The sequence below is a fragment of the Agelaius tricolor genome, unplaced genomic scaffold (genome assembly GCF_023055355.1).
Source record: "Agelaius tricolor isolate 1412-34295 unplaced genomic scaffold, bAgeTri1.0.p SCAF_18, whole genome shotgun sequence".
NCBI classification, from domain to species: Eukaryota; Metazoa; Chordata; class Aves; order Passeriformes; family Icteridae; genus Agelaius; species Agelaius tricolor.
In genome coordinates this window covers 18,631,938-18,655,233 of record NW_027269278.1, presented here as the reverse complement: position 1 = coordinate 18,655,233, position 23,296 = coordinate 18,631,938, and the positions used below count along the sequence as shown (strand labels likewise).

The following is a 23,296-nucleotide window of genomic DNA, read 5'->3' as shown; positions in this document are numbered from 1 at the left end:
TACCTTCATGTGGCTGGTCCCTTCAAATAGCTCCTGTGCATCCTTCCAAGCCTTTACTGGCCTCCCCCAGCCCATCTCCTCCCACATCCATTTACCTGTCCTAACACATTCTGTTCCAGAGCACTTGGAAGATTTCTCTCTCAGCTCTGACCTACACCAAACCTGCACACACATTACACCCACATAAATCCCTTCACACACTCACTTCCCCCAAAAGAAGCGATAATGCTCTTTTTCTGAGAGTTGTCATTTTTTTGAATGGTTCTCCTTCCAATTTATTTCAGTTAGAATTTTGTCTCTTCTAAATCTTGAACCATTCCATACTATAACTTTATTGCAAAAAAAGTCAACATGCATCTTAGAAATTTGGCTTGTAATCAATAAAACAAACATTACATATATGAATTTTAATGTGTAAACAATTAGAAATTCAACAATATCTGCTATTATCCTATTACACAAGTTCACAATCTGTAAAAACTATAGTACAAGGTTACTATACACCAAGAGGAGCTTTGTTCCTTTTCACATGATTTTGCTAAGTGGTGCTTTCCTAAGCAGGTGCCTGGTTTTGTATTTGAGGTGGTTTTGTTTATTTTTGCTCAGGTTAATTCAGCACAGAAAGGGAGGGAATTCTTTGCAGTGACTTCTTTCCCCATCCCCTCATCCTTCGGTGTCTGGCCCCCAGCTCAGGCTGGTACACGTGGCTGGGGCACACAGGTTCCCTGCAGGGCTGTTTTGCCCAAGGTACAGGTGAATTTCCCAGTAAAGCATCACCATGAAATGAACTCAGCGCTCCTGCCCTGCTGCCTCTGGAAACACAGAAATCCAAGCCAAACACCCCAAGACAGGCCCAGCATGCCCTGAAATGCAGGAGGGTGCACAAGCTTTGGCAGAAGGCAGGCCAGGGTCACAGAGCTCCTCTCCTCTCCTCCTCTGCCCCTGGTGCAGCCAGGCTGGGGCACTGCCCGCCCTGGGGTGGCACCGGGCACTGTGGCACTGCCAGGGGCACTGGGAGGGCCAACTGCAATGGGATGCAGCTCTCAGAGACAGCCCCTGCTCCCTCACCAGACATAGGTGCCACCCCAGTGTCACTCAGAGCTAAAACCATATGAAAAGGAATCCATTCTGTGTGTGTTGAAGGCTACCGCAATTTCTCTTACAGCTTAATTAATCCACCGTAATTTTCATTTTCCAAATACAAAAATACAACAATTCTTATTGAAATCTATACGCCGGTAATTTTAGTACACAAAAAAGCAAAATATTTACAAAATTATACAGTTTAAGAAAAAACTCTGTACAAAAAAATATATAAATCCTTTTGATCCCTCTCTCCTTTTTTAAGTTGTCAGGACTCGGACATGTTTGCTGCAATGGACTTCTCAAGATACACACTGTGCCACAGACATTAAAACCCCTGGAGGTGATGGGAGAAGAGCAAGACATTCTTGTAAGTTCATGGGGTGGGTTTCTCCTCCAATTCTTCATGCCTGGAATATAGTCTCAGCATTAGCAGGACAGTCCTAATTCTAGGAAGAGTTTGGAAAGAGACAGAATACTGGAGACATCCCCTTCAGTTGACAAGAAACAGGACATGACACAAGTTGGGTACCTCACCACAGCACAAGGACAGAGTCAGCAGGGCTGTGAGCCCAAAGGTGCTCAGCACCTGCCCTGGCCACACTCAGAGCCACAGGAAGACAAAGGGTTTGGTAGATGCTGTCCCTCAGTCAGGAGTTACTGGGGCCTGCACTGGCAGCCATTCAAGAGAGAGGAGTGCTGTGCATGGCCACGGTGCTGATTTTGTGTGGAAATGCACAAAAGAGGGGTTGAGGAGTGGCCAGGGCAAGGGGGCAGTCAGGGCAGGTGCTGCTGGGTGCCCCAGCCACAAGGCACAGAGCCCAGAGCCAGCCCAGCACACGCCCTGCTGGGTCACAGGGACAGCAGAGAGGCACTGGGAAGGGGACACAGGGACACCCACTGCACAGCCCTGAGCAGCCCTGGGACACTGGACCCTGCTGAAGGACCCCTGGCTAAGCAGGACACCCCAGTCCTGTGGGCTGAACCCCACCCTGCTCTAACCCACCCTGCTCTGAACCCCAGGGCTCTGCCTGGAACACAGCTGGGAAGAGCCAGAGGAGAGCTGCTCCTGGCTGATAGACAGGGGCCAGTGCAGCTGCTTTTGAGGAAGACTGGAACTCCTTCCATTCTTGCTCACAAATACTGAAATGCAATAAACAGCCTGACCTACGCTGAGCCTTACACTGAAATGACAGAAGGAAATCAAGAAGGAGTGAAAATCCACTCTGTTGTGTGCTCCTGCTGATGTTTTCTGTGAAGCAGAATTTGGAGAAACAGAGTGAACTGGACAATGTTATAACAATATCCTGTTAAATTGTTTCTTCCACCTCCTCTCACAAAAAGCAGCACAACACAGAGATAGTGTGGCTGTCATACATACTGAAGTAAATGATTTAAGAATCTAACCACAAATAATTCCTACAACATGAGACTCCACAGGAAATAAAATGCTCCCTCTTTTTTCAACGAGCAAATGAGGCCAGTTTTTCTTTCATAATATTTAATGAAAGTTTGTCTTTCCCCTAACCTCATAATATTGCTAAATAAAACCTGTAATATCTTTTCAATTATAAACTAACAAACCAATCACATTATAAAAAACCCAAAACAAGGTAATACAGGTGACACAAAAAGAGGACAAGAAAATACTGATTTCCAACCCCCTCCCCCCTTTTTATCCTTCTTAAATAGAAAAAAATCACCACCCTGGTGAGCTTGATAATCCTGTAAGAAGTTCCTGGGCCTTTGGCTAGCTCAGTCTCACAGCTCTGTGTCCCAAATGTTTTCATACCAAACTGCTCATGGTAAATTTTGTGGTTTGAAAAGAAAGTAAAGCTCTTTTTGGCTCATCAACTTCCTTAAATAAACGTTTAAAAGATGTAGTTTGAACTATATTCCTAAAATTATACATTTCGAACATCAAGTTTCATCTTCTCCAAGAACGGGATTCATCCTCATCTTCATCATCATCATCATCATCTTCGTGCAAAAATAAATCTGAGGTTTCAGTCTCCTGGAGGAAGAAAAAAAATGAACTTTCAGATGCAAGTTCCAAGCTCTGCCCAGGGACACACCCCAGCTCACAGCAGCAGCTGCACTGGTGTCTGCACTGGTGTCTGCACTGGTGCCTGCACTGGTGCCTGCACTGGCGCCTGCACTGGCGCCTGCACTGGTGCCTGCACTGGTGCAGGTGTCAGCGCGTCTCTCTCAAACTCACACAGTTACATCCAAACAGTTTAGGGGAAGAACAGCAGCCTCATGTCAGGAAAGAGAGAGCAAAGCTTCAGAGGAAGCAGGAATAAACCACCACTCACCCTCTCCCAAACAAGGTTTCTGTTAAATGCTACAACAAAATAACCTTTAAAAGCTTAAGGTGTTAAGGTGAATTATAGGGAAGAACACACAACTTCTCCTAGAGTAGAGCACGAAGAGTGAGAAGTAAAAGGCTTTGCAGCCTGCACATACAGAACCTGAGGCTTGTTTACATCACTGACAAATTAACAGCCCATCCACAAAGTGTCTTTTCTTCTCCCCATTTTCTCTGTTTTAAAATGTGGGAAGTGTACCTGACTATTCAAAACCAGTTCAGCTCCTGGTTTGTAAAAACATCTTTTTTGAAGTTTCTTCAGCACACAGGAAACTGTATGCTAAGAGCTCTCAGCTAGTAGATTCCAGTAAGAATGATCAGGTTATTAAGAGATTTCCATACCTCTTCCTTGGGCTCCTCTTCCTCGACTTCTGTGGACACAGAGGGTACCTTGGGTTTGTGCCACGAGATCTGGAGCCGCCGGTCCTTGAAGCGGGATCCCTGGTTAGCAGCCTGAGTCGGGTTTAAATGGACAGATTTTCAGAGGACCAAACAGCAAAGAACTTCTAACATCAGCAACAGCCAGACCCACAGCATGTGGTACAGAGGCATGTTTGAAGATCTCAGATATATAAACCACAAGATCTCAGATATATAAACCACAATCACCCACTTCAGTGTTCCAAGAACAACTTCAGCCACACCCAAATCTGCCAAATCCTGCTCGTGCCCCAGCACTGAGAGGATGAGCAGAGCTCTGAACTGCCAGGGACAGGCAGCTTTATCAGGGAAAGCCCTGTGCCACTGCTCAGACCACCAGGAGGTACTTCCCATTCAGCAGCACCAAGCACTATCAAGCTCAAACCGGGGGATCAAAGCCTCTGAAATTTTAAAATACAAAGGTAGATGCAAGTAGTTAAAAACTCTTATTTTAGATATGTGAAAAAATATATCCATGATTCTACTTACATTCTCAGCTTCTGAGCGGGACTTAAAAGTTACAACAACACTTAATGGGGAATCCTCTTCCTGAAGATCTTCGATATCTCCAAATTTCTGTGAGGAAAAGTTCATTAGGATCAGCAGTAATGTTCTCCTCCACTTCCATAATCATGGTACAATTGTAGTGTACTGAAATCTGATTTTTTGGACAGAAAAGTGAGAGCCAGAGGACTCCCAGCTGCATCAGCCATCACTATTGTAGTACTTGTATTTTTGGGCAAAAGCTCAGATTTATCGCTATAGTAAGACAAGCTTGATTTTACAGCAGTAAAGGAAACCTGTATTAATTTCCAGGCCACACTTACAGAGAAGTGCTGTAACAATTCATCCTTCTCCTCTTCAACGAAGCCTCCCACGGCGAGAGCCTTGGGCCGATGATCCACCACCATGTGGTTCAGCATGCCCCGGCCTCTGCCCCCACGGCCCCGGCCCCGGCCCCGGCCCGGGGCTGCCGCCGCCTTCCCTCGACCGGCAGGCAGGATGCCTAAGCGGGCAGCCTGGGGAAGGAACACAGCCAGGGCCCCATGAGAGGAGCTGAAACAGCCAGCACTCCCAAACTCACGAACAGCAGCAGTCAGAGCGGCTCACCTCCACCTGTAACTGATTGAGCTTCTTCCGCAGCTCGGTTGTGTCCTCTCCAGAGGACAGTCTCTTATGGAAGTCCAGCTCTGCATCCAACAGTTCCTTCTGTGCCTGGCAGAAAAAGAGGAACAGAAAACAGAAGGAAAGGGCAGAACTGTGAGGCACACTCTTAATGTTTTATTCCACTTCAGCAGTACATTCATGCAAATGATACAGACAGATCAGGACACAATAGCCATGCTTTTCTCTAAATTCAGTTTTGTTTTAATTGCCTCTCTGTGTGTGTGGTCCCCCCCATTTTTTGAAGGACCCAGAATTCGCTGCTTTAGAACTGGAACAAACATGAATGAGCTACAGGCAAAACTAGGTCATGGAGTTCCTTCAACCATGGCTTGTTTGTCCATGGTTATCACTCACACTAAAATGCTGTTTGCAAGTGTTTTGATCTAATGCTGTTGCATTTTTAAGACACATTAATAGAAATAAAAAACCAAGGAGGCAAGTGTGTTGCACAAGAAATACCTCTGTCTTGGACTTCAATTTGGATGGTGTGGAGGTTGTAGATGAAGTTTTTAATTCATCCTTTAACTGAGATATTTTTCCTGTTAGTTCTTTTAAAGTCTTCATAATTTCTGCTCTCTCTTCTGGTTTCATGGCCTTGTTTTTCTCCAGCTTGGATATCAACATCTATACAATAATAAAAGAACAGGAACATAAAATTCCAGGAAAAACAGCCCTCAACAGACAGGTATGTACAAAATCAGAATGTATTTACTAGCCACATCTCAGACTTACCTTCTGGCATTCTATTTGTTTTTCTAACATCTCCTGCTTCTTTTTCCTCATATCTTGCTGGAGTTTCATTGCCTCCTATAAGAGGAGAAAATTCTTTCCATCAGTAAAAAGCAGTCTAGCATTGTATGTACTCATAGAGATCATGTATGTACTCAAAGGGATCATATTGTCCCCTTCAAGCTATGGAAGTGAAATCCACAACCAAAAGTACTGTCTGCAAAAAGCACAAGTATGAAGTGCAACTGATTCAATAAATAAAAAACAAATAAAATCCTCATTTTCTGCTGCATGGTACTTTACTAACATTTTGCCCCTTTCAGATACCTCTTAAGAAACATACTGTGTGCACTGTCCTGCAAGTGTCTCATACCTGCAGAGATTAGATCCAGAAAACCCTAAGCAAACCCAGAAAACCCAACACGGCCAAGAGCATCAAGTAAGACACCCCAAAAGGACACTCCACACATGATTACCCCAGGTGTGTTTGCAAGACCACCCCATAACAAGGACCAGCTCCACACCCACATATAAAGCTGTAAAGGAGTGGCTTTTGATGGGTACCTGAGGTTTCAGGTGCCCATCAAACCTTGCATTTAAAGCACTTTGCTCCTTACACTGTCAGGCAGCCATCAAGCATTAAGTACCTGTTTTTTTTTAAGGGCTTCTTGCACATCATGAGGCTTAGACCCTGCACCAGACTTCAGAGTTGTCTTCAAGTTTGGAGAACTGTAAACCATTTTTGAGTGGCTTGTAGAAGTAGGAAATATCTGAAATAGTAAAAAGCACCCAGTAAAATATGGAATGTTTCAAAGTGATCATGATATACCAGCAGGGAACTTCAGCAGATCATGTTCCCTGAAACCTCAGCTCAGATGTTCAGATTTGTGCAAAGAGGCAGAAAGACCAAGGCAATTAAAACATATGGATAAAGACATCAGTACAGTTAAAAGGATTTCTGTTCCATGGCAGACTCCTGTTGCATCCTGATTCCCACCAGGACACCACTGAAGGTGATGAGCAGCCCATGCCTTAGTTTCAGTCACAGCCCAACATCCCAATTTCTGATCAAGTAAGGCAGCAAAATCCACTCCAAGCTTCCTTTCTTAAAAGAACTTCCCCATGGCCCAGAACACATGCTGCACTATGGTATCAGTGTGAATTGAACACTTATTGGCTTGAACTCTGGGTACAAATACTCTCTAAGCTTCTAGCACGGCTGTTAAAGCACAAAAATTACTGGGAGAGCCATTAGATTTGTCAACAAAAGGCTGGTATCACATTCAGGTTGTCAGACTTATTTACTATCAAGCACTGCTAAAAATATTTTATGCTATTTACAAGACTGATAGTGTTGTAGTTGATAGTTCCTAAAATCATTGTCCCTATTCCATATAAACAGTTGATGAAACGAGGAAGAAGTGACTGACCATGGCTGCACAAAACATTACTGAAAAGGAACAGAACCAAGAGGGAACAATGCACAAGTTCTCTCTGCTTGTTCTTTCCTGGCTGACAAACTAAAGCTGTACCTCAGAGCATGACCATGGTCCACCCTGAACATACCTGAGACTCCTCCACCCCAGCCCCGGGCTGGCTGAGCTCAGGCTGGCTGCCGCCCGCTGCTCCAAGGCGCCTTTTCACTGGGACTTTGTTAAGGACATAGGCACCAGACGCCAGGGGCTTGTTCATCACCTGTGTGTGCACAGATTTGGAAACATCAAGGTTAGATGCTGTCCCCCTCTGCAGCAGCAGCCCCTGGGAGCGTGGCTGAGCCCCTGACACACGCACCTTGGCCAGGCTGCTGTGCACGGTGACGGCGGGCGGCGCGGCCAGCGCCTGCTGCTGCTGCAGGTGCTGCAGCGCCTGCGGGGCGGGCGGCGGCTGCTGCTGCTGCAGCGCCGGGGGCTGCTGCTCGCTCTCCCTGTGCCACAGCACCCGGATAAAGCGATTGCTCAGCACTGCCTCCGTGCTGGAAATCGCCTTCCTCGCCTCGTCGTTGGTCAAGTACTGAATGAGAGCAGCTTCCGGATCGTTCTGGAAAGCCACCTAAAGCAAGAGTTCACAAATGCTTCATTTCTCAAGGAAGAAAACATTGCAATCATTAGCACCCCACCTACAAATAATGTGCAATGATGAGCTGAGTATCCAGTGTATTGACAGCTCCAAACACTGGTAAAACACGATGTAATTAAAGCAAAGTAGCTTTTGGCAAACTTTACATGTACTTGCACCAAAGTCTATACACATTCAAATAAACAGATGAATGACTATCATATAAGACAAACTGTCAGATCATCTCCTTCAAAAGTTATACACAAGTTGCTCAAAACCCTGAGTTGGTTAGACACTGTTAAACCTGCCAGCCTTTCAAACGCAGTCATCATGAAGGCTGAAACCAATATGTTTTACAGTATTAAGATAATAATACACAGTAGACCAAGCAAAGGTTTCTCTGAACTTGATTACCTCTCTCCCAGTTTGTCTCCTCTAAGACTTCTCAAAGAAACTATGCAGTATTCAAGCAGGTTTCAGGGAAAATAAAATACCCACACATAGACATAAAACTGACTTTGGCTTTTTTACCTGAATGTTTACAATAGTTCCAAATTTGCTGAAGTGTTCATTGAGTTGTGTAATATTGTTCAGTTCTGGTGGAATTTTTCGAACTTCTAATTTTGTATTAGTGTACTGATTCTTTTTCAAAAACCCCGGCTTATTCTGGCTGTTGTTCACTTGCCTAGAGAAAAGGAGAACAGGAAGAGTTCAGGTAAGTATGTAAGTGCCCAGTTAAAGCAGCTAATGTTAACATACATCTGAATTGCATTTTTCCTTTAAAAAGTACACCTTCTAGCCACTAACAAAAGAGAGCTTCCCCTAACCCCATGCTTAGTCTCCATATTATGGGGACACAGACTTTGTGACCCAACCATCCCAAATGACAGAGACTGGTGAGTAGCAATGCTCACAGCACTGACAGCAATCGAGTACATTTGAATTAACATCTGTAGCTAACTCTTACTTTCCCAACCAGGGTTTCTTCAATGGTGGACACTCCATGCTGCTTGGAGATCTCTTCCTGCTGTCTGGTTCCAGGACAACTCTAGTGACATTGCTGCTGTTATTTGTAATGGGAATGGGAGGTTCCGTTTGGATGATAATGTTGGCAGCTGGAGGGAAGGAAAAAAGCCTGTGTTATTCCATCACACATGGAAAAGCTTTCACACAGCAAAACAGAACTGAGATTAAAAAACATAAACATTAGGATGACTTTATCAAATTGGTCGGTTTTGTTTCCGAACAAAATCATTCAGATCATTCCCTAGCCTAACTAAACATCCTGAGAGAAACACACATGGTCCAGCTGGGAGGGATGGGTTTTGACCTTTAAGGCTGGTACTAGCTTGAAGAAACAAAGCTAAAACTTCATTTTTCAGGTATTAAAAACTCAGAGGCTGAATTAACAACCAGCTTGCCCTGTAGGAACCCTTGACAGAGCAAAAGCAACCAAAAACCCATTCTTTCCACTACTATCCCACTGCCAGCCACCCAGACAGGTTTCAGCAACAAACTGTTAACTAAGCATAACTATTACACTCTTTTAAGACATGAGATTTAAAGCTTGAAGCAAATTCTACCAACACAAAGTTTGCTAGAAATTTATTTGCAACCTTTTCAAGATTATGGCCTTTGTGTTAGTCTCCTGTGAATGCCAAATATTCAACCCCTAAAAAGAAGTCTGAGCTACACAGCAATTTCTATGGCTTTTGTATAAGCCAGGGCTCTGCTGGTTACACTGGTGAGAACAGAGACTGGGCATTTCTGGGCATGGCATCCTCACTTTGAAGGATGATCTGAGAGCAAACCTTTCACACCTGTGATAAAGACAGTAAAACGTGTTTAGTGAGGCCCTACCACCGAGCACTCATCCCTGCCTTACCCCTGGGAGGGGCTCTCAATGAAGCCCCAACCCTGCCTCTGTGACAGTCATTAAGATGCAAACAGCAACAGCAATTTCTACAATAATATTTAGCCATATTCCTTATAAGATGAATCATTGGAAGGGAATACTGAAAAAAACCAAACTTCGTTATCTACTGAGTAAGAAATACTGAAGTAGAATAATAAAATCCAAAACTTAACATCTTTGGTTTTAAGAATCAGGGCAGGAAAACACAAGGGGGAGAGAAAGTTTTGCTACTACAACTAAACTTTGAAGAGACTTGACCTGTGCCCTTCCCTAAAAGATGCTTTGTGCACATCACCACTAAGAGACAGCAGCCACATCCATTCAGGCAGGGGCTAGGAATTATGTAAGTGCAGACTGGGATTCCCATCAGCTGGGAAATTGGAATGATACCTGTGATGTTCATTTCAGAGAGAACAACTGGCTGACAGAGTCAGAGCATGAAGCACCAAAACATGCCATGGCAGCTCCCTTCTTCACTATCATCACAACAGCCAAGGCCAGGAGCTTGGATCATCACCTCTGTGCCCTCGGCTGATCAAAAGCAGTCTGCAGACTGTGCTGCTAAATCCACCTTTAGGCACCATTTTTCTTTCTAGGAGCTACCAGTACCTGGAAAATACCTCCACAGGCTTAAGAGGAATAAAACCCCAACCAACCAACAAAACCCTTGTAGCATTCCCAAGCAAGTGGTTATTTTTAATCAAAAAGGCTGCTTTGACTTTAATATGGGCATGTTAGCACTTAAAAAAGGTAGAAATGCCAAAAAAAAAGCTCTGAAACACTAGATCAGTGAGAAAAACTAGTGCTTTCAGCCTGAAAAGAGGGAAAAGTGTTGACGGTCTTGGACAAAAATAGCAACAGCAATGACCAGAACCCTTCCTACCTCGAGGGTTTGTATCCATCTCCCCAGATGTTAGGCCAATTAGATTTGGACGCTGCATTTGTGCTCTTGTAAAGAACTGCCGATACTGAGATCTACCAGCACTGGTAATACTAGGAGCTTCAGGGTTATAGCCATCTGGCTCATATGTATCTACAAAAAAAGGAGAGAAACGACAGAATTTTTCAAGTGAGTTTAAGACTCGGGGTTAGTTTTCCTTCAAGGAAGTGCACGGATGTCCAAGAGTCAGAAGCTGTCTTGGATGAAGGGAAGAGGTGGTACAGCCAACCTGTGCAGCCATTTCAAACCCTCACCTGCATTCCAGGCCTAGCCTATCTAGACACATTCTCTTTTGGTTTTTATTCCGGTACTGTTTGTCCAAAGCACACAGGTCACAATACAGAGTATGCCTGGAAAGCCTGAGGTGTCTGTGTGACAGCGTGCACAACATCTGGCAGTGTTTTAAGGGCAAAACCACAGGTTTTGGTTTCAGCATTTATACTGTAGAGTCTAAGATGCAAAGAGATTTTCAGCCTTTGCTGCCCAACAGTCTGGGTCTCTTCAGAGAAGAATTTTAGGTGAAGAACATTCTTAAATGATTTCAATCAAAGAAAGCTGAGAAATGAGGTAATGGAACCAATACTTACCTACTGAACTCTCTTTATGTAAGAGTGAGATCAGCTGCCTAGCTTAGGTAAGGTACTAATGATTATTTCCATTAGAAGTGGTCACTGCAAGAATACAAGATGACAATTGACTCCTATTGCTCCTCCATCCCAAGGTCCAAATTGAGGATAACACATTTTTTTAACCTTAAAAAGGAAAAAGCTGTACAAGAACTAGAATGAATGAAGTCTGTGAAGAGCCTCCACATGAACAGAACAAATGCCTGTACAAGGGAACCTGACAAACATGAATGGCTCCAAAATCTCAGCTCCTTATTCTGCAGCAGCAAAGACAACTCTACAGTTAAAATCAGATGCTCCACAATATCCACACTGATAGCAGAGCCTGACACTGTAAAACAAGAACTTTCTCTAACCTCGAAGGAGCAGAACCACAAGCTCCTCTTCCCTTATTTAGAACATGATTGACTGCAAGAGGGCAACCAGCAGCTGTTACCACAACAGTCCAAGAACAGGACATGAGAATCTCCACAGAGGTCCTGGAGAACAGAATTACTGTGAAGCCCTGTGAGCTCCAACAGGCAGAATCACCCATTAGAAGTTCTGGAGCTGGAAGGATCAGATGGTGACACCTGAACACCCAACAGGACTTGGGGATAACTGAACAGGTTATCTAATAAGAAATCTGAGTGTCTCAAGTTCTGAAAAGCACGGAAGTTACAAATAAAATGACATGGATCATGAACTGAACTAGATCCCTCTTTGAATAAAATTCAGAATATTTATGTTAAAAAACCCCAGATGAGAATATTATAAAACACTGACATTTAATTATCTATTTTGGTCACAGAGAATATGGGAATGCCATTAATCCTTTAATTATCATAGAAAGTAATTTTGTTGTATTTAAATTGAGCAATCTAGGACTTTCCAGGTATTTTGCTATTTTTCCCTGTAAAAACATACTTTTAAAAATTTTGAGCTCTGTTAAGGAAGAGGGATGTGTCCAGTGGAAGCTAACAACCTTTAGAAAGCTAGAATCAGGGTGATTCTGGAAAAAGAATAGAAAAAGCACTGATGTCTATGAAGACTGTACAGACTACTGTGACATACAGCTGGAAAAAAAAGCTCTCATCTGTATTAGTCCAAAGTGAAGAGGAATAAAACCTAAGTTAAAAAGCAATTACAGGTTTGCAGATCCATCTTTCACCTACTAATACCCTACTGAATGGCTTGAAGATGAAAAGAACATTTCTTATACAACAATTGGATTGCTGCAAGCACATGAAACCCAGAGCTCCCCACAGTGTTCCTCCTGAGACCAGGGCAGAGCACTGCTGCCACTCCATCCCAGAATGGATGATGGGCTGAGCCAGGGAGAGCCATCAGACTTCTTTTTAGATTTGTATATATTGGAGGAAGACAGATCATAATTTCTAATCACACAACAACAGAGAAAATTGGAAATGTTTCCATCGAACAGATTGAAACCAAAGGCATTTGCTTACGTTCTGACACTGTATAGAGCAGGTTCTGAGGCAGAGGAGGAGGCAGCCTTGCTCCCACGGGTGCAAGACTGGGCACTGCGCTTGTCCCCGGCTGGTCACGACTGTTGATCAAGCTGGACTGTGTTAAAGGTGGGCCTGCAACAACACCACACAACACATCATACACTGACAGCTCAAAGCTGAACGTGCAAACAATTCAGTGCTCTGCTCATGCCTTGCTTCGAGCAAGGTCAAGGTTGTAAATATGTCCAATTGCACCACAGTAACAGTAAACTGAGAAGCCTGTTCAGGTAAGCTACTCTGGCTTGCTCAGAGCAAGAGATCACTTCAGCAGCATTCAGACTGCAGCTCTGAAATAAGAACTGCAGGGCAAGAGGCATTCCCAGACAAGGAATTTCTCTAGCTGGCTGTGCTTTGGTTTCCCCGTGTACCATACGGACATTCCTACTGACTGTATGATCAAAAAGGACCCCGAGTGACACTACACAGCCCATCCTGAGCACTGTCTGTTCTCTCACAGCAGGTCACTTCTGCCTGCTAAAGGGTTCATGCAAAGTTTAGGGTTAATCCTGTATCAAATTATTCCTCATCCCAAAATTGCTGATATTGGACACAATTATCACAGCATTTATTTTGTTCCTGGAATAGACACTGAAACAGAGTAAGCATGCCCCTAATATGCTATTTCTTCATAGCATTCATAAGATGCAGTAGGGTAACACAAAAGGCTTAACATCTCAGATCACTGAGAGCTAAGAAAGCTCTTAAATGTGTCAATAATGTATTGCCTTCTAGTGGTAGATAATGTAGCACCAACACCAAATCTTAATTAGAACCTCTAAGAGACTGAATTGCAACATTTCTTGCATTACACAGCAAGGAAAAACCTGGCTAGTAAGTGTCAGTGACCAATCCAATCACCACCAACTACCACTGAGGTGAGCTGAAAGATCTCCAGCTCCACTCCCCCGCCCAATTTAATTCAGTTTGCAGTGCTTGGAACATCATGGTTTACCAGCTGAATATTCAGAATTTTTTGGGCACTGTTCCGGACAGCACTCTGCCAGCCAGGGAGCTGCAGCTCTGGACAGCACGCTGCCAGCCAAGGAGCTGCAGCTCTGGACAGCACTCTGCCAGCCAAGGAGCAGCAGCTCTGGACAGCACTCTGCCCACCAAGGAGCTGCAGCTCTGGACAGCACTCTGCCAGCCAGGGAGCTGCAGCTCTGGAGCTTTGGACAGCACTCTGCCAGCCAGGGAGCTGGCAGCTCTGGACAGCACGCTGCCAGCCAGGGAGCTGCAGCTCTGGACAGCACTCTGCCAGCCAGGGAGCTGCAGCTCTGGACCGCACTCTGCCAGCCAGGGAGCTGGCAGCTCTGGACAGCACTCTGCCAGCCAGGGAGCTGCAGCTCTGGACAGCACTCTGCCAGCCAGGGAGCTGCAGCTCTGGACAGCACTCTGCCAGCCAGGGAGCTGGCAGCTCTGGACCGCACTCTGCCAGCTAAGGAGCTGCAGCTCTGGACAGCACTCTGCCAGCCAGGGAGCTGCAGCTCTGGACAGCACTCTGCCAGCCAGGGAGCTGCAGCTCTGGACAGCACTCTGCCAGCCAGGGAGCTGCAGCTCTGGACAGCACTCTGCCAGCCAGGGAGCTGCAGCTCTGGACAGCACTCTGCCAGCCAGGGAGCTGCAGCTCTGGACCGCACTCTGCCAGCCAGGGAGCTGCAGCTCTGGACCGCACTCTGCCAGCCAGGGAGCTGCAGCTCTGGACCGCACTCTGCCCACCAAGGAGCTGCAGCTCTGGACCGCACTCTGCCCACCAAGGAGCTGCAGCTCTGCAGCTCTGGACCGCACTCTGCCCACCAAGGAGCTGCAGCTCTGGACCGCACTCTGCCCACCAAGGAGCTGCAGCTCTGGACCGCACTCTGCCAGCCAAGGAGCTGCAGCTCTGGACCGCACTCTGCCCACCAAGGAGCTGCAGCTCTGGACTGCACTCTGCCCACCAAGGAGCAGCGGCGCATCCCCTGCCGTGACTCACGCGGGACGGGCAGCACGACGGGCGGCGGGGGCTGCGGGTGCGGCTGCGGCACCGGCAGGCGCAGCCCGCGCACCGGCCCCGGCAGCGGCGGCAGCAGCAGTCCCGGCGGCGGCGGCAGCCCCGGCGGCGGGGGCGGGAACGGGATCATGCTGGGCAAGGAGACTTCATCTACCACCAAAGGATCGTTTCCATGATCAAACTGGCAGAGATCACCAAGGACACAATAGCCTCGCTCTGCAAAACAGGACATTTCACCTCAGGTTACAAAACACACAGCAGTAGTTCTCAGTCACTTGTAACATTTCAGGTTTTCACAGAGTTTCTTACTAAAGAAAACATGCATCCACTGATACATTATTACATTGTAAGGTAAGGTTTCACAAAATAATTGAAATTAGAACAAGCTTTCATAAAAGCACACAAACGTACACGCATTCATCATAAAAGCCGTGGAAAAAAATCAGAAGTACTGCGGTTTATTTTAAACATCCACACACTGCAATCTGCACCAGGACTGCCAGTGGTTGAGGTATTTGTCTAGCACATAGAGAACTGTGAAAAAACTCCATATGTTCCTATCCAGCAACTACCACAGCACATGCAAACTGCTTGCGGTAAGATTGGTTATTTCTCCAGTACAACAAAGGGCACCTCTGCATCTGTTACATACAAGGTACACATCACTTGCTGCTCACATTCAGTGAATACCTAAAAAAAAAGTCACATAAACATTGAAATAAGGCATGAAACTGAAAACTAAGGAACAGTTACCATCATAGTCTTGACATCTTCTTTTAGGGGGAGGGTTTCTGCCAAATGAACTGGGATTGCTGTGATTGTTGAAGTAATTTGACCAGCTCTCTGTGGTGCCTTCAAGGTGGTGTGCAGGTGCAACTACAGTTACAGCACTGGGGATAGCTTGTGCAGAGGAATACTGTTCAGAGGATTTACTGGGAGATGCAGACACCGGATTATATGAGCTTTCAACATCATTTTTTTCACTCTTGTATTTTGATCTCTCTCTCTCTCGGTGCTCTGTTTAAAAAAAATAAAGCTGAGTAAAGCCTTCATGTTTTGCTCTGTACATCAGAGCCATGAGCAAGAGACATAATACATTCTCTGAAATACTCAGCATTCTTCACATTGAACTGTTCTTGAAGGAGCTTGGTCTTACCAATGGAGTAATAACTAAATATAATGTAAACAGGGGTTTAACTTCAGAAATATCCAAGTTTTCTTTGCAAAATGCACATTCATTCCTCTACTACTTATTTCACTCTAGCTTACAGCTCTCTTTTAAAGGAGAAAGAAGGGCAAAAGCCTGAAACAACAAACCTACCTCTGCCCTTAACTAACGCGGTCTCAAGGTGCGTAGAATGCTGTAATCTGTGCGACTTACTTTTCCGACAGACCTGAACTAGCCCTAAAAGAACAATCATATGGTAACCACCTGCAACTGCAAAGAAGCCTTCTCTAGAAAATACACAGTAACAAAACGAAAGAGGGAAACACTGCTTTGCAAAAAGTTCAGTCCTTAAGAGGGAAAAATAATAAAATCAACAGCTTTGTCAGAACACACAGCACAAAGAGGATATATGAGCTACTGTTCAAAATATGAGCTACTGCTATCCACAGGAATACACCTGTGGATAAATTAAGAGGTTAGCAAAGAAGAAAACAAACCCCTTAATTGTTCTACTCTGAAGAACAGCATCTTAATTAATAATTTCAAGAACACAAAGCTACCAGAATTTGCTCCAACTTGTCAAGGGCATCTCCTGCCTGCTAGATCATCCAGAATGTGCAAGTCCCAGCTGTCACTGCAGTGGGAGGCTGTCCTGAAGCAGCACCCCAGGTACTCACCGCTCCTGCTGCCGTCCCGGTCCTTGCTGCGGCCCCTGCTGCGGCTGCGGCTCCGACTCAGCCCTCTGCTTTTGCTGCGGCTTTTACTCCTGCCCCGGCGCCAGCCAGACTTCTCCCTGTACAAGTCACTCCTATCATAGTACCTGTCATAGTCCCTCCACTTCCCATCATCCCGCTTCTTCTCTCTGGTTCTAGGAAAGACAGACGTAGACCATGTCAGTGAAAAGAGAAACAAAATTAAAAAAGAAGCTTGCGACATAGAGAGATACTGTTCACCCTTCCCATCCATTTGGGCAGTGAAACACTCCAGTCAGAATTTCACAAATTACACAGGGAAGTACAGAATCTTTAAGCTGATTCACTGCTCTGTAGAAAGCAGGGCTAGGAACTGGCAAGGTGAGACAGTTATGATGCTCAAACCAGAACAGGCTTTAAAAGTGATGCTGACACAGTGTGAACAACTGCCCCCAGAAACTACAGGCCCCAAAAATGTTCTTCATTTATATAACAAGGAAACAATGGAACTGATGACATTCCTAGGAATTTTAATTTGAAGAATATTTGGCCTCTTGTGCAAGAGGCTACTTTTTGTGGAGACTTCTCATGTACGTGATCAGCATACGTACAACGTATCACAGTCAAAGGAAGGAGAAAATCCCTATTTTTCACAAAAATCACTACCTACAAGGTAAAAAAAACACAGTCAAAGATTGACAAAAAATACAGTAAAAATTTCTTAACATTGTGGCTCAAAGCTAACCTTTGCTCACTGGAATCTGCACGACTCCTCTGGGGACTGGAATACTTCTTCTTCCTGCTCTCCCGCTCTTCTTCAACAGACTCTTGAAAATTCTGTTTAACACACAACTACCAAACAAGGACGAGAATCACTTTTTTAAAGTAAGAAAATGACAGCAAAATGTAGTTCAAGTTACAGACAGCAACACAAAGAAAACAATATATAAGTATTACTTGCCCAGAGTACTGAAGCACTACAAGTAATCAAGCACTAGAGTCTGTTGAAGAGTTTGTCTTTTTTTTCTGCAGAAGAGATGCCCCTAAATAAAACCACTTTGATGTTTTGTCTCTAAACAGGATTCATGAAGGACAAGATCTCTCTCCACTCTACTTCCTTATTTAGCATAAGCAATTCTACAAGTGAGGTATTTCCTGAACCTTTAAACAAAGTCTGCAGTCACCTCTCCAGGTAGGGAAGTCACTAGCTGACATTTTAAATAACTGCTTCAAGGCAAAAACCTGCTTCCATGGAGGAACTTGTCACATTTCTTGCTGGCCTCCACTACAGCAGGTTCAGAAGTCTGCCAGCTGTACCACTACTGCAAACCACTGCCACATTCTGCATTTCTGCTGCCATTTCACACTGCTTACAAGTTACTGTAAATTTTGGTGGAAAAAGTTTACATGCACTAATTTTTAATAGACTTTTTTTACCAATTGAAACCAAAAGGAAGGCTACCTGCATCCTTCTAAAACAGGATTATCTGGGGAGAACTGGCAGAAATACTCAAGACTTGGCTCTGGAGAGCTCCACCTGCCGTCCTGCTCCCAGCACAAGGTGTATCACACAGCCCCTGGGGTCCCCTCCAGCTCTGACCTCACTGAGATTCCATGTGTGGTTTATTTCATGGCCTGTGTGCAGGAATCACACCATACACTGAGCTTCATGACACACCGTGAAGGCCTTGCTGATGTCAAAGTAACTAATTAATGTCCTGAATTCTGTAACGTTGTCCCATAAAGCTGTCCTAGATATCTTCTTTGGCTTATTGCCACTCCCCTCCAGCCCCTCAAACCTCCTCCTCTGCCCCCACCAGAGCACTGGTAAAGTCAACTGAAGGTAGTTCTATGGGACTGTCTATAGACTATGGCAGTGCTTTGAGAACAGAGGGGAAAGCTCTCATAGTGAAAATCTTGTTCAAATTATGAACTGCCATAAGCAAAGCTACTTCCATAAATTGTCATAACTCTGCATCACATCCTCAGGTAAAAAAGGACATCAGAGAAAAGGAAAAATAAAGTAAAAAGCAACTTTAATCTAAATCAGTTGATGAACCACAGTCAGCTAAATATGGACCTGCACTTGTTTGGGCTTCACTGACTGGTTTTCACTGACTGACAATTTCTGCAATTATTTGTCACCTCTGAAAAGTTTGATTGCTTTCAATTTTGCCAACAGAACTTAAGGTAAAACTCTTTGCAAACCAACCCTACCTGACTTTCCAAAGTAATTATTACAATACAGAGGCTGACATCTTTCAATGATTTTAAGCATCACAGAAAACATTTTAAGTAATTTTCATTCCTCACAGAATATACAAAATTGGAAATGTTTTTGCTGCTTCCCCCTCTCAAACTCTTGCAAGTAATCATCCACTGGAATTACCAGAGCTGTGAACAGGATTTCTGAGCGCTTAATCAAAGGTAGACTCTACAAAGGGATGTAAACTGTTCTTGTCTGAATAGTCACCTTCCACAGTTCTTTGGCACAGAGATCATTAGTCACAACAGAGTACATTTTCTGTCACATTTTGCCTCACAAATGTAGGAGAGCTAATTTGAAAATAAAAGGCAGGCAGAATAAATAACATTACCTCCTCCTTGACTTCTTCTTTCTCTTGTCCTGCAGGCTTTGCCTCTGCCTTTGTGGGCTCAGCAGAAGGAAGATAACTTTTGGTGTACAAACTTTCAAAGAGTTTATCTACAAACCCTGAAGTTTCTGAGGATACAGAACACATAAAAATACTGTTACATATGCATTTAAGTGCATGCTTACATTTACTAGAGAAGACCCTGAAAACAGTCAGCCAGGTGGGCTGTTTGCAGCAGCAGCACCTCAGATTAATGAGCATTAGCTCCACTGAAGGAGCTGCCATTACATTTGTGGCACTTGAGGCTGTTCATTTAGAGAAAGAAATTCCTTGGGTATATCACAGACAGCAACAGAGACTCTTCTGTTCCAAGGGGCAAGCATGATTGGTGCCTGTGATCAAGGAGCAAGTCCACAGCTATCCACAAGTTCCATCAGCAACACTCAGCAGCCTCTCAAGGGCAATTTTTATGAGAGTAAATAATTTTCAACACCCTCACCAGCAGTTCAACATCACAAGAAATGCACAATAACCTTCCCAGTGAGTGTCAGACCTTCAGGTGTTTAAACCCTTGACTATGAAGCAAATTGCCACATGTGAAGGTCCCAGCAGTCTGGAGGACTAATGTGGACCAGGTTTTCAAAAGTTACCAAACACCTGTCAGAGAAACTTCTGGCAACACGACTGACACTTTTAATTAAATTGCTTTTATTTAAGAACATTTCTTCCCACCCACTGTGAAAAGTCCAAGTTACATGACTTCATCTTATGATTATTATTTTTTTAATCACACAATTCCTTCAAGCTCTGTATGGAATATTCATGGCTACCAAGAAAGATTTTGAAGGCAGTAGTGGTGCACCACCCTCCCTCCTCCCATGCAGAGCCCAAGCCCCCAGCCAGCCGTGGCCACCACACCTTTCTGCAAGAACACATCCAGCTGGTCAGCACAGAAAGCTTTCAGCTCCTTCTCGGGCTTGTCTTTCTTGACTAACGCCACGACATAGTTGGCCAAGGCTGAGGGGTCAGCATCACATCTAGTAAGAGAGAGAGAGAGAGAGAGAGAGAGAACTGTGCTTGGCTGCTGCACCGTGGGGGCACAGGCACTGCAGAGCCCCCCGGAGTTCCTGCAACACCCCTGCACTGCTGGGCTCACATGCAGCACCAGCACAGCTGCACTGGGGCCATGGAGCCTGCAAAGGGCTCTCTGCAACCACAGCCCACTATTTCAGTGCCTTGAGAACCCCCAGCCACACCTGGCCAAGGCCCCTCTTCCCTGCTCCTCCTGAGCTCTGCTGAAAGAAAAGCACCTCTCTTCTGCCCAGACAGACCCACTGCTGCTGCTGAACCTCCTCCTGGCCCAGCAAGCACACCTCCAATGGCTCCACAGCACAGCACGGGCCAGGGCAGGCACTGCACAAGGGCTCAGAAGGACTGATTAACATGTGTTTAAAAATTAAAACACTGTTGTAAAGGAGTGCAGAAGAGGTCACAGAGGTCCATTTTCAATACACACACAGACACATTCTGCACAGCTTCAGTGACTGTCCTGGGGTTTCCTCCTCGAGGACACTTCCATGCCAGATTTCACAGCAACCTTTTAGTGCTGGTACAACATCTAAACGGGAGCAATTACTGACCCAGGTTCCCTCCTCACACTCCCTCACCTGCATCTGGTCCACAAAGACCAAAGTCACCAACTGTGTGCAGTGATACTTCACACCACTGATCTTTTAACTGGATATTGCTTTAGATCCCATTGTTCAGCTACTAGGAACACCCCAGGTATGAAATAGAGTAACAGTGTGACTAAATTACAGCTCCTTGTTTGGCCTCTCAGAGTGTGCAGATGGCAGATATCAGGTGGGGGCAGAAACCTAAAATACTCAAAAGACCTTTTTTTTTTTTAATTAACATTTAAAGAGATGATTGTGTATTTTCTGAGAACAGTAACTCTGGAAATAGAAAGGAAAATTCTGACATATATATACCTCAAAATAATCTCAAGTAAGAAAAAGATCCAGAAAACAAGCAAAAGGCAAAAAGCCAAACAGAGGGCAACAGGTGAAAGAAATAAAAATCCTCAATGAGCAGCAATCAAGTAGTTCTGCTCTCATATAGCCTCCAACAACATCCAACCTCCAATGAAAGCCAGGGTAAATGGAGCAATTAAGAACAAAGAAACCACAAATTAACAGATTTTACAATTCTTACACACACAGAGAAATAACCTGCATGTGATCCATTCACTGTGTGTGATGTACTGGGGCCCTCACCCACTGACTATAAATGTTCAATTTCAAATAGAAGAAGTTACCCCTCACTTCACAACCATTACCTTTCCTTCCTCCATAGGTCAGACCCTCCCAAGCACCCCATCCCATCCCATCATGGGGTACAGGGGCACACAAGGTGAGTGCCCTCCTCCAGGCAAGCCAGTCTGTATTGTCACACTGGTGCCACTACAGAGTCTGTGACTGTCGGGGCCCACTGGCCAATTCCTTGATTTCCTGCCTCCCACTGCACAGTGCAGCTGAAATGCCCAAGGAACGCTCGACACCGACTGGAGTTGGCAGGGAAAGTGCAGGAGCAGGAGTTGTGCTCCAGCCTAGAGACTTTCAGCAGGGTTTGACCAAACACCAGAGAAACCCGTGACTGTAACAAGGGAAAAAGAAAGTTGTGAAGAACTTCCAAAAGCCCAATACTTAATGATGGCAACGGAGCAGACCTAAGGCCTGTTTAAAACTCTTCCCACAGGTCTCAGCTGTACTCCATGGGAGACCCAAGCCTGGCCAGGCACTGACAAGCAGCTTCCCCTGGTGAGACCTGCTGACCCCTCGCTGTGCCTGTGCCACCAGCACCAGCTGTGCTCAGGCACTGCAGAGCTCGGGACCAGCACAAATCCAGCCCCTCTGCAGCCAGTTACCAGAACCCACAAAATGCACGACACAACCTGGACCCATGCTGATTCCATCCCAGTCCCACTCCCAGTGCAAGCAGCAGCAGGACATAAATGCAGAGTTCCCACAGTTTCAGCGTTATTCCTGGTTTTGTCAGCTCCTGCAGCAGCCCCTGGCTCTGCTCTGAGATGACAGAGCTGGGACTGAAATCGACAGCACAGCCGGGGCAGCAGCTGGGAGCACACACAATCACATAGATTGGAAAAGCACTCCCATACCACCAAATTCAATCTACCCCACCTTGTCCCCAGCCCAGAGCACTGAGTGCCACGGCCAGTCCTTCCTTGGACACCTCCAGGGATGAACACTCCCAGCACCTGAGCCCCCTCTCCATGGGGAAATTCCTGCTGTGCCCACCCTGAGCTGCCCTGGCCCAGCCTGAGGCCGTTCCCTCTGCTCCTGTCCCTGTTCCCTGGGAGCACAGCCCGGCCCCCCCGGCTGTGCCCTCCTGGCAGGAGCTGTGCAGAGCCACAAGGTCCCCCCTGAGCCTCCCTTTCTCCAGGCTGAGCCCCTTTCCTAGCTGCTCCTCATCAGACTTGTGCTCCAAGCCGTTCTCCAGCTCCGCTGCACGCTGTAGGACAGAAGGCCGCCGGCAGCTCCCCAGGCCCGGGCTGTCCCGCACTCCGGGCGCGCCGGGCCCGGGCCGGGGGCAGGGCCGTAACGCCTGGGCCGGGCCCGGCCCGCGGGAAGCGCTGTCCGCCGCTCCGCCCGGCCCGCCCGCCCGCACTCACATGGGCTCCAGCAGCTTGGCGAGCCAGGACTTGAGCGCGTCTACACTCTCGATGATCATGGTGGCCCCGCGCCGCCCGCTCCCAGCTACACTGCCGCCGCCATCGCCGCGACCTGCCCGGCACCGCCCGCAGCGCAGCCTGCTGGGCATGGCCGGGGCGGGGCCGCGCGACACCACCAACCAGAAGCTGCCGCTCCGCGCTGCCAACCAATGGCAGCCGCCCAGAGCCCGAGCCGAGGGTCAGGGAGAACCAGCAAGTTCGGTAGAGCGAGCACATGAACCGGCGGCGACATCTTGGGGGGGGCTCTCTTAAAGGGACAGCGTGCCGGCGGACGCACCCCTCGGCCCGGC

General features: G+C 46.1%; 1 protein-coding gene across 3 annotated transcripts; it reads right to left on the bottom strand.

The window, feature by feature from the left end:
* Positions 1–358: 358 nt before the first annotated feature.
* Positions 359–23,103, bottom strand: RBM27 (RNA binding motif protein 27). Of its 3 annotated transcripts, XM_071443678.1 has the most exons (22): positions 22,947–23,103; positions 20,174–20,292; positions 19,259–19,383; positions 17,407–17,513; positions 16,647–16,837; positions 16,123–16,206; positions 15,555–15,818; positions 14,784–15,017; positions 12,752–12,886; positions 10,621–10,770; positions 8,790–8,937; positions 8,354–8,507; positions 7,559–7,816; positions 7,334–7,462; positions 6,415–6,537; positions 5,771–5,845; positions 5,498–5,662; positions 4,982–5,086; positions 4,699–4,890; positions 4,361–4,447; positions 3,794–3,904; positions 359–3,097 (listed from the first exon to the last, which is right to left on the bottom strand). In XM_071443678.1, the coding sequence occupies exons 1-22, from the start codon at positions 23,093–23,095 to the stop codon at positions 3,011–3,013; spliced, it is 3,192 nt and encodes a 1,063-aa protein (XP_071299779.1). In that variant the 5' UTR covers positions 23,096–23,103; the 3' UTR covers positions 359–3,010. The 3 variants fall into 3 exon arrangements, with proteins under 3 accessions (XP_071299779.1, XP_071299781.1, XP_071299780.1); XM_071443680.1 differs by lacking the exon at positions 10,621–10,770; XM_071443679.1 differs by lacking the exon at positions 16,123–16,206.
* Between the last annotated feature and the right edge of the window lie 193 nt (positions 23,104–23,296).